Raw genomic sequence first — 12,781 nt, forward strand, 5'->3', positions numbered from 1 at the left:
GCATAACGAGGAAAATACTGACCGGAGGGGGCCTGTCCTAGGGCTGGGGAGCGGGAGGAGGGCAAAGGATAGAGAGGGGTAGATAGGGAGGGAGTAGATAGGGAGCGGCAGCCTCGGCCTCAGTAAGCAGGGGCTTATGGAGCAGATGCCTGAGACTGCACCACGTCCGCTATTTTGAGGTTTGGCTTCTCTTACGACCACGTGGTGCAGAGGGAAGGCGCCATTTGATGCGTCCAAATCCCGAGTGGAAAGAGAAGATACGGATGAGGGAGATGGGTGTGTCTGTGATGACTCTTGGGCACTCGCGCCGTTCAATCCTGTCACTCTCAAGCTGATGAACCCAAAGCAAACGCCAGGTTTACACTACCTGCACCCTCACTCATTAGTGGGAGGGTCAGGCACCACCCAACTCTGGGCTTTTATTGGTCAGGCCAAGAAAAACGCTAGAGGGACAACTGGGAGCCTCCTTCTGATTGGTGGATTCCTACTAGCCCTCAAGTAAATCAGAGTAGAATGCACCTCCCTCCTTCCCACGCTGGCTCCCGCGGGAGACATGTTAGGTAGCGCGACGCCAACCTTGCCACTCTTCAGAGGCCGCCACCCAGTAATACGCCCTGCTTTCCTCCTCCGCCGCCGTCTCCTCCATCAACCGTCTCCTTCTAACATATTATTGCAGTTAATAAAAAAGCGCTCTTTTCTTCACAAAAGCAGTTGTTTCATTGTATAATGTGAGAAGTCTGCGTTCAGGCGGTTAAACGCAAAGGAGAGGAAAAGTGCCCTGTTCAGCCTGCCAACCTTCGGAACCAGCAAACAGACTCGGTACTGACCGCCATGATCCAGTAAGCACCCGACTCGGGTCTCTGGCAGCCTGAGAGGAGTTTTTGTGACTTTTGGTCCCTGGCGGCTCCTGTAGTGTCCCCAGTTACGGCGCCCATAGCAACCGGCTCCCTAGCTAGGAGCCCCCGGGTCGCCAGGGACCGCACCAGCTTTCCCGCCCCGGGCCAGCGCAGGCGCTCAGGTCCCGGAGGCGGGGCGATGGCCGCCTCCCACCGAGCGGCAAAGCTGGTGGCCTCCAGTCTCCAGACTCCTGTAAATCCCATCACTAGAGCGCGGGTCGCCCAGTACGAACGCGAAGACCCCTTACAGGCCCTGGCGGCAGCAGAGGCGATCTTGGAGGACGAAGAGGAGGAGAAAGTGGCGCAGTCCGCTGAGGCGTCGGTAATACTGGGGCGGGACGTGGGTTGGGACCTCGCACGGGCTGGGTGCTGGCTGAGGGCTGTCCGGGTCCCCGCCCAGCTGAGGGCAGGCTGGTAAACGCGGGACCCTGTGCACATACTCCCTACTTGGTGGTCCTGGCCCAGCCCCTTCTCTACGCTCACGAAAAATACTCTAAATCGAGGCGTTGAAAAGTGTTTTAATTTTCACCAGAGAGTCTGTTGTAAAAGTTTCCTAGACAACATTTATGTTACTCTGTTTCTGGCGAGTGCAAAGTATAGAATTTTACTCTTTACTCTCTAGCATCTCGGGAATGGATGGATAGATAGATAGATTTTATAATTTGAGGAAAACTGTTCTGTCAGGTGTGTTTCGTTATTACCTTAAGAACTTGGTTATAAGTGGATCTCAACATAATGCTGGAGAGAGGCGTGTTTAAAACCATCACGTGTTCACTGGCTAAATCAGACACGGATACAGATAAGCAAATCACTGAGGTTTCAGTGTTTCCTAAACGGCTCTTTAGGGTACAGCGAGACAGCCTTTTCACTGATCAGTTTTCAGTGTTAAATCTGTTGTGGACACCAGTCTAGCAGGTGGAGGGCAGGGTCTGCCATCTGCTCTATTCACTTAAAAGATGGGAATCTTGGCTGGGCGCGGTGGCTCGTGCCTGTAATCCCAGCACTTTGGGATGCCGAGGCAGGCAGATTACGAGGTCGGGAGTTCGAGACCAGCCTGACCAACATGGTGAAACCCCGTTTTTACTAAAAATACAAAATTTAGCCGGGCATGGTGATGCGCGCCTGTAATCCCAGTTACTCGCAAGACTGAGGCAGGAGAATCGCTTGAATTTGGGAGGCGAGGGTTGCAGTGAGCTGAGATCTCAGACCCAGTCTCAAAAAAAAAAAAAAAAAAAAAGGAATCTTGAATTTAAACTAGCAATCTGCAGATAGAAAAAGTTTCTTTTTTTTTTTTTTTTGAGACGGAGTCTCGCTCTGCCGCCCAGGCTGGAGTGCAGTGGCCGGATCTCAGCTCACTGCAAGCTCCGCCTCCCGGGTTTACGCCATTCTCCTGCCTCAGCCTCCCGAGTAGCTGGGACTACAGGCGCCCGCCACCTCGCCCGGCTAGTTTTTTGTATTTTTTAGTAGAGACGGGGTTTCACCATGTTAGCCAGGATGGTCTCGATCTCCCGACCTCGTGATCCGCCCGTCTCGGCCTCCCAAAGTGCTGGGATTACAGGCTTGAGCCACCGCGCCCGGCCAGAAAAAGTTTCTTAATACCATGTGTCCAAAGCTTCTCAAACACAAAACTTATGATTGAGGACTAGTTGAAATCCCTGGATATTTTGGAATTCTAATCTCTTTAATCTACCATAAAATTGTTAATGAAAGCATCTTTAGCAACACCTTTTGTGACCAATCTTTCTCCAGTAAACAACTTGAAGTTATCCAGAGTAAGGTAGACTGAGACCCTGAATGTGAACCAGGATCAGAGTGCTAGGACTGATTTTGTTCATTATAACCTACCCCTCAACACAATTTTCAGTAGGCAACAAGGCAGCGTGATGGAGAAAAACTATTTAAGAGTTACATATTAGGATCCATTCCCTGCCACTCCCTAGGTGGTGTTAGGACACACTTTCTTTAAATCTCGGTTTCCTCATCTGTAAAATAACTATAATAATTGTCTCTTTTTCCCATCTCAGCTCTATGAGAACCAAATGAAAGAATGTGTGTCTCCTCTAAAGAGCAATCTATATAAAAGAGTAATCTATATAAACGAGATGCCAGTGGGAGTGTCATTTGTGTGCCTTCCCAAAGATTAAACTACTTTGGCTTGCTGTGGGAAAGGAGTCAGTCACTTCTAAGTTGCAGATATGCTTCCAAAGTGCCCTGTTAAACTACAAATTTGTTTTTTTTTTTTTTTTTTTTTTTTTTTGAGACGGAGTCTTGCTCTGTAGCCCGGGCTGGAGTGCAGTGGCCGGATCTCAGCTCACTGCAAGCTCCGCCTCCCGGGTTTACGCCATTCTCCTGCCTCAGCCTCCGGAGTAGCTGGGACTACAGGCGCCCGCCGCCTCGCCCGGCTAGTTTTTTGTATTTTTAGTAGAGACGGGGTTTCACGGTGTTAGCCAGGATGGTCTCGATCTCCTGACCTCGTGATCCGCCCGTCTCGGCCTCCCAAAGTGCTGGGATTACAGGCTTGAGCCACCGCGCCCGGCAACTGCAAATTTGTATTAGAAACTGTTATTACCTTAGGAGGGATCAGTTTATACAATAATCTAGTATGGAAAGGACAGGATCCTACAAAAAACAGAAGGAATCCAAGTCTTAAGAATCTGATACTGTTCTGAGACCACCACACATGAGGGATCTAAAAGTAAAGCTGGGTAAGCTGCCACAGTGGGTCTGATAGCCAGGCGCACAGGGCTTGGGGAAGAGGCATTAAAAAGGCAGGAAGAGTGCAGGAAAGAGACTCTGATTTCTTCACTGGTTGGCTTGGGTCTCCATCTTGATTTCTTTTTTTTTTTTTTTTTTTTTGAGACGGAGTCTCGCTCTGTCGCCCAGGCTGGAGTGCAGTGGCCGGGCGCGGTGGCTCCATCTTGATTTCTAAAGGTTAATTTGCCTTAACCTTATCATCTATAAAATGTAGTAAAGTCAAATATTATACCTAACCCACAAGATTGATTTGAGAACCACCCATCACAATAGGCCTCTTTCAGCTCTTTGGTTTTGCCAAAGCCAGACCACTCATCGCACCCCACACTACCCCCCCCAACCCCTGCACCATCCCTATACACCCTCCTGGCTCTGGCATGCACATGCATCCCCCCTTGCAGTGCCCATATTGGGCACTGATGCCTGTTCCTTGAATCTAGACTTAGTCAGAGATGTTGGTCCACATATCCTGTTATATGGCTGATGATGACACAGGTAAAGCAATGTTCTGTAATTCGCAATTAAAATCTCACTCACTTTGGGAGGCCAAGGCGGGTAGATCACTTGACGTCAGGAGTTTGAAACCAGCCTGGCCAACATGGCAAAACCCAGTCTCTACTAAAAATACAAAAAGTAGCCGGGCGCGGTGGCTCAAGCCTGTAATCCCAGCACTTTGGGAGGCTGAGACGGGCGGATCACGAGGTCAGGAGATCAAGACCATCCTGGCTAATGCGGTGAAACCCCGTCTCTACTAAAAAATACAAAAAACTAGCCGGGTGAGGTGGCGGGCGCCTGTAGTCCCAGCTACTCTGGAGGCTGAGGCAGGAGAATGCAGTAAACCCAGGAGGCAGAGCTTGCAGTGAGCTGAGATCCGGCCACTGCACTCCAGCCTGGGCGACAGAGCGAGACTCCGTCTCAAAAAAATGAGTAAGTAAAAATTAAAAAATCTCACTCCTAATGCGGCAACCTTATCTTTTCAACAAATATTGAACATTTATTAGGTGCTGGTCATTAACTATTCAGTGTATAGCTCACATCCTCACAGAATTTTCAGTCTGGTAAGGGAAATTAGACAATTAAAAACGAACAGGGCTGGGCGTGGTGGCTCACGCCTGTAATCCCAGCACTTGTTGGGAGGCCGAGGTGAACGGATCACCAGAGGTTGGGAGTTCGAGGCCAGCCTGACCAACATGGAGAAACCCCGTCTCTACTAAAAATACAAAATTAGCCAGGCATGGTGGCACATGCCTGTAGTCTCAGCTACTTGGGAGGCTGAGGCAGGAGAATCACTTGAACCCAAGGTGGAAGTTGTGGTGAGCCGAGATCACGCCATTGCACTCCAGCCTGGGCAACAAGAGCGAAACTCCGTCTCAAAAAACAAAAAATGAACAGACACATAACTATAACATGGGAAATGTTGGGAAAGAAATGAACAGCCAACATTGATTAAAATAAATAGGAGATAATGATTAAAAATAAATAGGAGATAACCCATTTTTTTTCTTCTGACTCTACTTTTTGTTTATTTATTATTATTTTTTGAAACAGAGTTTCACTCTGTTGTCTGGGCTGGAATGCATTGGTGCAGTCACAGGTTGCTGCAGCCTCAACCTCCCAGGCTCAATCTCCTCACCTCAGCCTCCCAAGTAGCTGGGACTAAAGGTGCATGCCACCATGCCCAGCTAATTTTTATATTTTTTTGTAGAGACAGAGTTTTGCCATGTTCCCCAGGCTGGTCTTGAACTCCTGGGCTCAAGTGATCCACCTGCCGTGGCCTCCCAGAAGTGCTGGGATTATAGGCGTGAGCCACTATGCCTGGCTCCACTGTCTATATACATACATACACACATATACACACACACATATTTTTTTGAGATGGAGTTTCACTCTTGTTGCCCAGGATGGAGTGCAGTGGTGTGATCTCGGATCACCACAACCTCCACCTCCCAGGTTCAAGCGATTCTCCTGCCTCAGCCTCCCAAGTAACTGGGATTACAGACATGCGCCACCATGCCCGGCTAATTTTGTATTTTTAGTAGAGACGGGGTTTCTGCATGTTGGTCAGGCTGGTCTCGAGCTCCGGACCTCAGGTGATCCGCCTGCCTCAGCCTCCCAAAGTGCTGGGGTTATAGGCATGAGCCACCGTGCCCGGCCTATATTTTTTAATTCAACGGTTATTTTAGATACAGAGGTGCATGTGCAAGTTTGTTACATGGGTATATTGCATCCAGGTAGTGAGCACGGTACCCAATAGGTAGTTTTTCAACCTATGCTGCCCTCCCTCCCTCCCCACCTGGTGATAGTCTGCAGTGTCTATTGTTTCCTTGTTTATGTGTTTATGTTCATGTGTACTCACTGTTTTACCTGCCACTTATGAGAACATGCAATATTTGGTTTTCTGTTCCTGTGTTAATTTGTTTAAGATTATGGCCTACAGCTCCATCCATGTGACTGTGAAGGATATGATTTCATTTTCTTTTTTTTTTTTCTTTTTTTTTTTTTTGAGACAGAGTCTCGCTCTCTCGCTAGGCTGGAGTGCAGTGGCACAATCTCGGCTCAATGAGACATGTGCCTCCTGGGTTCAAGTGATTCTCCTGCCTCAGCCTCCTGAGTAGCTAGGACTACAGGTGCACACCAGCAGACCTAGCTAATTTTTGTATTTTTAGTAGAGACGGAGTTTCACCATGTTGGCCAGGATGATCTCAAACTCCTCACCTCAAGTGATTCGCCAGCCTTGACCTCCCAAAGTGCTGTGATTACAGGCTTGAGCCACCATGCCTGGCTTACTTTTTTTATTTTTATTTTTATTTTTTGTAGAGACGAGGTCTCACTATGTTGCCCAAGCTGGTCTCAAACTCCTGGGCTCAAGCAATTCGCCCTCCTCGGCCTCCCAAAGTGCTCGAATTAGAAGTGTATGCCACCACGCCAGGTGACATTCTTCTCTTAAAATATCAAATGTTACATATGAGGCTTAGACCCTTTTAACAGCTCTCCCCCAAAGAGAAAATATGAATACCTACTCCCTCCCTAATGGTAGCCACTGTTTCAAAATTGATATGTATTCTATTCTTCTGTCCGTTTTTCTATCTCCTCCATATATTTTAATATACAGTACATACTATAAATATGCATATATCTAGAGAGGGAGATAGTTCTGCAACTTGCTTTTTTTCTTATTTATTGGGAGTTTACCCATGTTAGTACGTGTAGATCTGTGTCATTCTTTACAAATTCAGTGAAAAATTTTTTTCAAAAATTACAGATTGCAGATGAAACTATGTGGGCTATAGCACAAACAGTTCTTCATGGGTGCTGATTACTAATAAAGCAACAGGTGCTGGAACGATTCATTATCTAAATGGGTCAAGCCAATCTAGGGAAGATTATCCTCTAATCTGGTGGCTGCATTTACAACATTCCACAAAAAGCCGATTAAAGGGAGAGGATGCTATTTTAGGCTCTTGGAAAAATAATGTCTATGGCCCTTATTTTGTATACTAAATATTTTCTCAGTGGACAATTAAAGATTAAATTAGAATTGGAGGTCATTTACTAGCCATTCATCTGTTTTAGGTTAAACACTGTGAGATCAGTTTATCTGAAAAGTTCCAGCTAGCGTTAACAGTATTAAGCTGAAAACAGAATGGATCCAGTGCAAAATCAGTACATAAGTATAATTTATCAGACCTGCTGCATCTTTCAGAAGCTACTCATTCTTCTATATGGTTTTCAAACGGTTCTTCCAGGTCCAAATAAATTTGATCCTTCTTGTGTAAATGACTGCTATAAGACTTTTAAGAGATATTCTAAAAGAATGAATGAGAGCACATAAATTCTTTTGCTTAAAAACAGTTCTTTGGAATACCCTCCCTGTTTTAATTATAGTTTTTGGAACATAGGCCTTTTACTTAATACTTGGTGGAATATAACTCTTTAGAGCAGCCAGCATTTCTTTGCATGGTTCATTCTTTTGGGAGGGAGTAACTGCCCTCTTCCCATGGTGGAATTTTTTTTTTTTTACTGTACATTTATTCATTCATTCAGCAAATATTCCTTGAACATCTGCCATTAGCCAGGTACTTTTCTAGACACTGGGTACACAACATTGAACAAAGCAGACAAATCCTTGCCTTTGTTTTTGTTTTTGTTTTTGTTTTTGAGACAGGGTCACACTGTTACCCAGGCTGGAGTGCAGCGCCTCCATCATAGCTCACTGCAACCCCAACCTCCTGGGCTCAGGTGATCCTTCTGCCTCAGCCCCCCAACTAACTGGGACTACAGGTGCATACTACCTCACCAAGTTAATTTTTTGTAGAGATGAGGCCTTGACATGTTACCCAGGCTGGTCTGAAACTCCTGGGCTCAAGCGATCCACCTGCCCCAGCCTCCCAAAGTGCTGGGATTACAGGCCTGAGCCATCATGCCTGGCAAATTCTTGCCTTTGTAATGTTTACTTTTTGTTAGGGGCAGACATGTAATACCCAATCAAGTATAGATACGTAGAACATCAGTGGTGATGAGTACTTCTGGGAAAAATAAGACAGACAAGGGGGCTGACAGTGAGTCCTAGGAGGAGTTGTAATTTTAAATAAATAGGAGAGTCAGTGAAGACCTTGTTGAGAAGATAACATTTACATAAAGACCTGAAGGAGTGAGCAAGTGGGCCATGTGGATATCTGGAGGAAAAGCATCCTAGGGAGAGGGAACAGCAAGTGCAAAGGCCTTGAAGTAATTCTGTGGATTTTTCTTTCTTTCTTTTTTTTTTTTTGAGACAGAGCCTCATTGTGTCGCCCAGGCTGGAGTGCAGTGGTGCGATCTTGGCTCACTGCAACCTCCACTTCCTGGGTTCAAGTGATTCTCCTGCCTCAGCCTCCCGAGTAGCTGGGATTATAGGCATACACCACCACACCCGGCTAAGTTGTGTTTTTAGTAGAGTTGGGGTTTCACCGTGTTGGCCAGATTGATCTTGGATTCCTGACCTCAAGTGACCCAAAGTGCTGGGATTACAGGTGTGAACCACTGCGCCTGGCCAATTCTGTTGATTTTTCTAGCGCAAACTGCAAACTGGATTCAGACACTGCTACTAAAACGAATTGCTGCTGCCCAGATGAAGAACCATTGCTGGGCTGACACAAGCAGACAGGAAGCAGACAGAGGGCTAACAGGAAGGAGTAAGTCCCCTCTTTCTCCTCTAGCCTTGTGTCTCCCTCTAACTCCACTTTTGGCAGAGTCTGATGAGAAGCACTGGCAAAGCAGAAGTGTGGTTTGCAGAGTTCCAGCTCTGGCATTGCAAAGCAGAGTCGAGAAGGGTGGCATTGGAGCTGAGAGACACTAGTTTAAAACCTGGCACACCTACTTTATGGATCTTAAAGCTGATGTTCAAGAAGTTCGTGCCCACATCACATTGCTAAGTGCAGAACTCAGACTTGACTGATTATCCTGATATCACATCTGAAATCTTTCTCCTAAGCTGTGAGAACACTCCAAACTAAAAGTTATTTAACTCCCACCCAACACTTTCATCTTAGAAGGGTCATAAGGGGGCTGAAACGAGGTGACCAGTAATCAGGAGCCAGTGGTAGACAGGAGAGGGAAACCCCTTCTTGCTTGCCCTAACCTCCCTTTCTAGGTTTGCTTCCCAAAAGTGCTTTATGGGTTTTCGTCTCCTTTTATCTGGCAGCCCTGTACACCTTGCCCTCTGCTATGCACAGCCTCCCCAACCCCAGCCTGCACATTTGCTAATGCCATTTCCTTTGTCTAGGGTACTTCCCCCCCTCTTTCCCATAAACACTCTGTGATCCTATAGATTTCTCCATTCTTCTTCTTCTTTTTTTTTTTTTTTTTTTTGAGACAGAGTCTCGCTTGGTCGCCCAGGCTGTAGTGCAATGGCTCGATCTCAGCTCACTGCAATCTCTGCCTCCCAGGTTCAAGCTATTCTCCTCCCTCTGCCCCCTGAGTAGCTGGGACTGCAGGCACACACCACCACGCCTGGCTAATTTTTGTATTTTTAGTAGAGAAGGAGTTTCACCATGTTGTCCGGGCTGGTCTTTAACTCCTGAGCTCAAGTGAGCCACCCACCTCGGCCTCCTAAAGTGCTGGGATTACAGGCGTGAGCTACCATGCCCAGCCTTCTTTTTTCTTGAGACAAGGTCTCACTCTGTCGCCCAGGCTCAAGTGCAGTGGTGCACTCACGGCTTACTGCAGTCTCAACATCCTGGGCTCAAGTGATCCTCCCGCCTCAGCCACCACATCCAGCTAATAAAAAAAAAAAAAAAAAAAAAAAAAAAAAAAATTTGTGGCGACATTGTCTTCCTCTGTTGCCCAGGCTGGTCTGGAACTCCTGACCTCAAGTAGTCCTCCCACTGCAGCCTCCCAAAATGCTGGGATTGCAGGCATGAGCTGCCACACCTGGCCTCCATTCTTTATGACTCATCTCAAATATCACCTCCTCCAGGAAGTCTTTCCCTATCTTCCAAACTCAAGCCAAACAAAAGTTCCCTCCATTTCCTGTCTACCACTGGCTCCTGGTCACCGGTCACCTGGTTTCAGCCCCCTTATGACCCTATAAAGGTGAAAGGGTTGGGTGAGAGTTAAATAACTTTTAGTTTGGAGTGTTCTCATGGCTTAGGAGAAAAATTACGGATGTGGTGTCAGAATACTCAATCAGAGGCTCCAAAGGCCCTTATCAGTTGGTCTTTGTATCTCTCATGCCACTTTCTACCTCCTATTACTCCTCCTTCCACTGCTTATTTAAATGTTGGTGTTCTCTAACATCTCCATTCTCGGGTCCTCTCATCTCTTGTTGCCCACACTCCCTCCAGGCAGACTCGTCCATATCCAAGGCTGCACCTGCTACTTCTATGTGGATTGGTGGCTCCTGTATCTGCTCTCCAGCCCAGCCTTCTCACCAGGTCTCCAGACATATTTATCCATGTGTTTCCTGGTGATGGATGTTCTAGCACTATGCCTCGGATTTATTTATTCCTTTTTCACTGCCTCCCTGATCTGGCAAACTTTGTCCTCATCCAACCATATGTCTCTAGTTTGACTCACCTCTGTGAATTGTGCCTCTGTCTCTTAGTATCTGACATTGTTACGTACATCTGCCTCCCTACTTAGCTGGAAGTAACTTGTGGGCAGGAATCAGGTGTTCTGTCTCGTTCTAAGTCATCTGTCAATTATTTATATACATGTCCTTTCCTAAGCTAGCTGGAAACTTCTCAAAGGTAGAGTTTTGTTTGTTTGTTTGTTTGTTTTAAGTGAGACGGAGTCTTGCTCTGTCACCTAAACTGGAGTGCTATGGTACGATCTTGGCTCACTGCAACCTCCACCTCCTGGGTTCAAGTGACTCTCCTGCCTCTGCCTCCTGAGTAGCTGGGACTACAGGCACGTGCCACCATGCCCGGCTAATTTTTGTATTTTTAGTAGAGACAAGTTTCACCATGTTGGCCAGGCTGGTCTCAAACTCCTGACCTCAAGTGATCTGGCTGCCTCGGCCTCCCAAAGTGCTGGGATTGTAGGTGTCAGCCACTGCACCTGGCCTCAAAGGTAGAGTTTAAAAAAAACTGACATACCTTTTAGCAGCTAGCTGATTGCAAGATAGCCCCCAAATATTTAATGAATGAGGAAATTCACAAAGTAGTCATCCTACAGGTAAGAAGTTTATGGTGAGAAGCACATACAGAAACAGCAGAAGATATCAGAGAATTCTCTTAATTGAATTGTTTGACATACTTAAAGCAGTTCTGATTCATAGAGTTGTTAGTAGCAAATTTCTACATATAAGTTCTATTGAAGACTGATTTTTTTTTTTTTTTGGAGACAGAGTCTTGCTCTGTTGCCCCAGGCTGGAGTGCAGTGGCACGATCTTGGCTCACTGCAAGCTCTGCCTCCCGGGTTCACGCCATTCTCCTGCCTCAGCCTCCCGAGTAACTGGGACTAGAGGCGCCCGCCACCATGCCCAGCTGATTTTTTGTATTTTTAGTGGAGATGAGGTTTTCCCGTGTTAGCCGGGATGGTCTCCATCTCCTGACCTCATGAACCACCTGCCTCGGCCTCCCAAAGTGCTGGGATTACAGGCATGAGCTACCGCGCCTGGCCCCTGAAGACTGATTTTTTAAAACTTGTTTTCTCTAAGTTACCCCAAATAGTACAACATTGTCCTCTTATACACTGATTTTAGCCCATTAAAAAAACACCATATCTTCTGAGAAGCCTCCAATGGGAAACAAAAACACCACATCTATAACTACTATTTATAATTGACTCTTCTGAATTTTTCTTTTGAGAGAAGCTAAACAGATTTATTTTCTAGAGTCTTATCAGATTGGATCTATAATTTTCTGTAGCAAATTTTTTCATTTTGCGTCTGTTCCAGACAGTAGACTAAATTTAAAACCGTGGTTGGCAGTCTTTTATGCATAGTATCATAAATAATTTCAACTGTTTCTCAACTGAAAACATAATAAAAATTGTATATTTATAGAGAAAATGGGGTTTTATCTCTTTAGTTGCTTCAATTAAAAGAACTGAAAGGGTAGGGCACAGTGACTCACACCTGTAATCCCAGCACTTTGAGAGGCTGAGGGGAGTGGATCACCTGAGGTCAGGAGTCCGAGACCAGCCTGGCTAACATGGTGAAACCCCATCTCTACTAAAATACAAAAATTAGCTGGGTGTGGTGGTGGGCACCTGTAATCCCAGCTACTCGGGAGACTGAGGCAGGAGAAGGCAGAGGTTGCAGTGAGCCGAGATCACACCACTGCACTCCAGTCTGGGTGACAGAGTGAGACTCTGTCTCAGAAAAAAAAAAAAAAAAAAAAAAAAAAAAAAAAAAAACCTGAAAGGTATGTAAAGGGAGTGAGGGAGAAAGGCCAGTCAGACCCTTCTAAACATGATCTGTGTGTTGAATAATTACACCATTTTTTCTTCTCTGCTTTGTTGTCATCCCAAAGTCCCTGTCACCCATGGGAGCTACTGCTTTTGTGCCCAGGAGCAGCTGCCCTGAAAATCCCTCCTACCCCCTCCCATGTCCTCTTACTCCCTCCCAAGGTCTTGCCCCACTGTGAGGAGGGCTTCTCCCTGGCTCCTTGATAAGCCACTGAGAACTTTGTCCCCGCCTCCATTCCCTC

General features: G+C 46.4%; 1 protein-coding gene across 3 annotated transcripts in view; it reads left to right on the plus strand.

Moving 5' to 3' along the window:
- Positions 1-553: 553 nt before the first annotated feature.
- FAM161A (FAM161 centrosomal protein A) overlaps positions 554-12,781 on the plus strand; it is a 31,213-nt gene continuing 18,985 nt past the window's right edge. Inside the window, 1 exon segment of one of the 3 annotated variants that reach the window (NM_001194624.3) lies at positions 554-1,218. In NM_001194624.3, the coding sequence (NP_001181553.2) occupies positions 1,036-1,218 (183 nt within the window). In that variant the 5' untranslated portion in view covers positions 554-1,035. 3 annotated transcript variants of the gene reach the window in all.

Source organism: Macaca mulatta, chromosome 13 (assembly GCF_049350105.2).
Source record: "Macaca mulatta isolate MMU2019108-1 chromosome 13, T2T-MMU8v2.0, whole genome shotgun sequence".
Lineage (NCBI taxonomy): Eukaryota > Metazoa > Chordata > Mammalia > Primates > Cercopithecidae > Macaca > Macaca mulatta.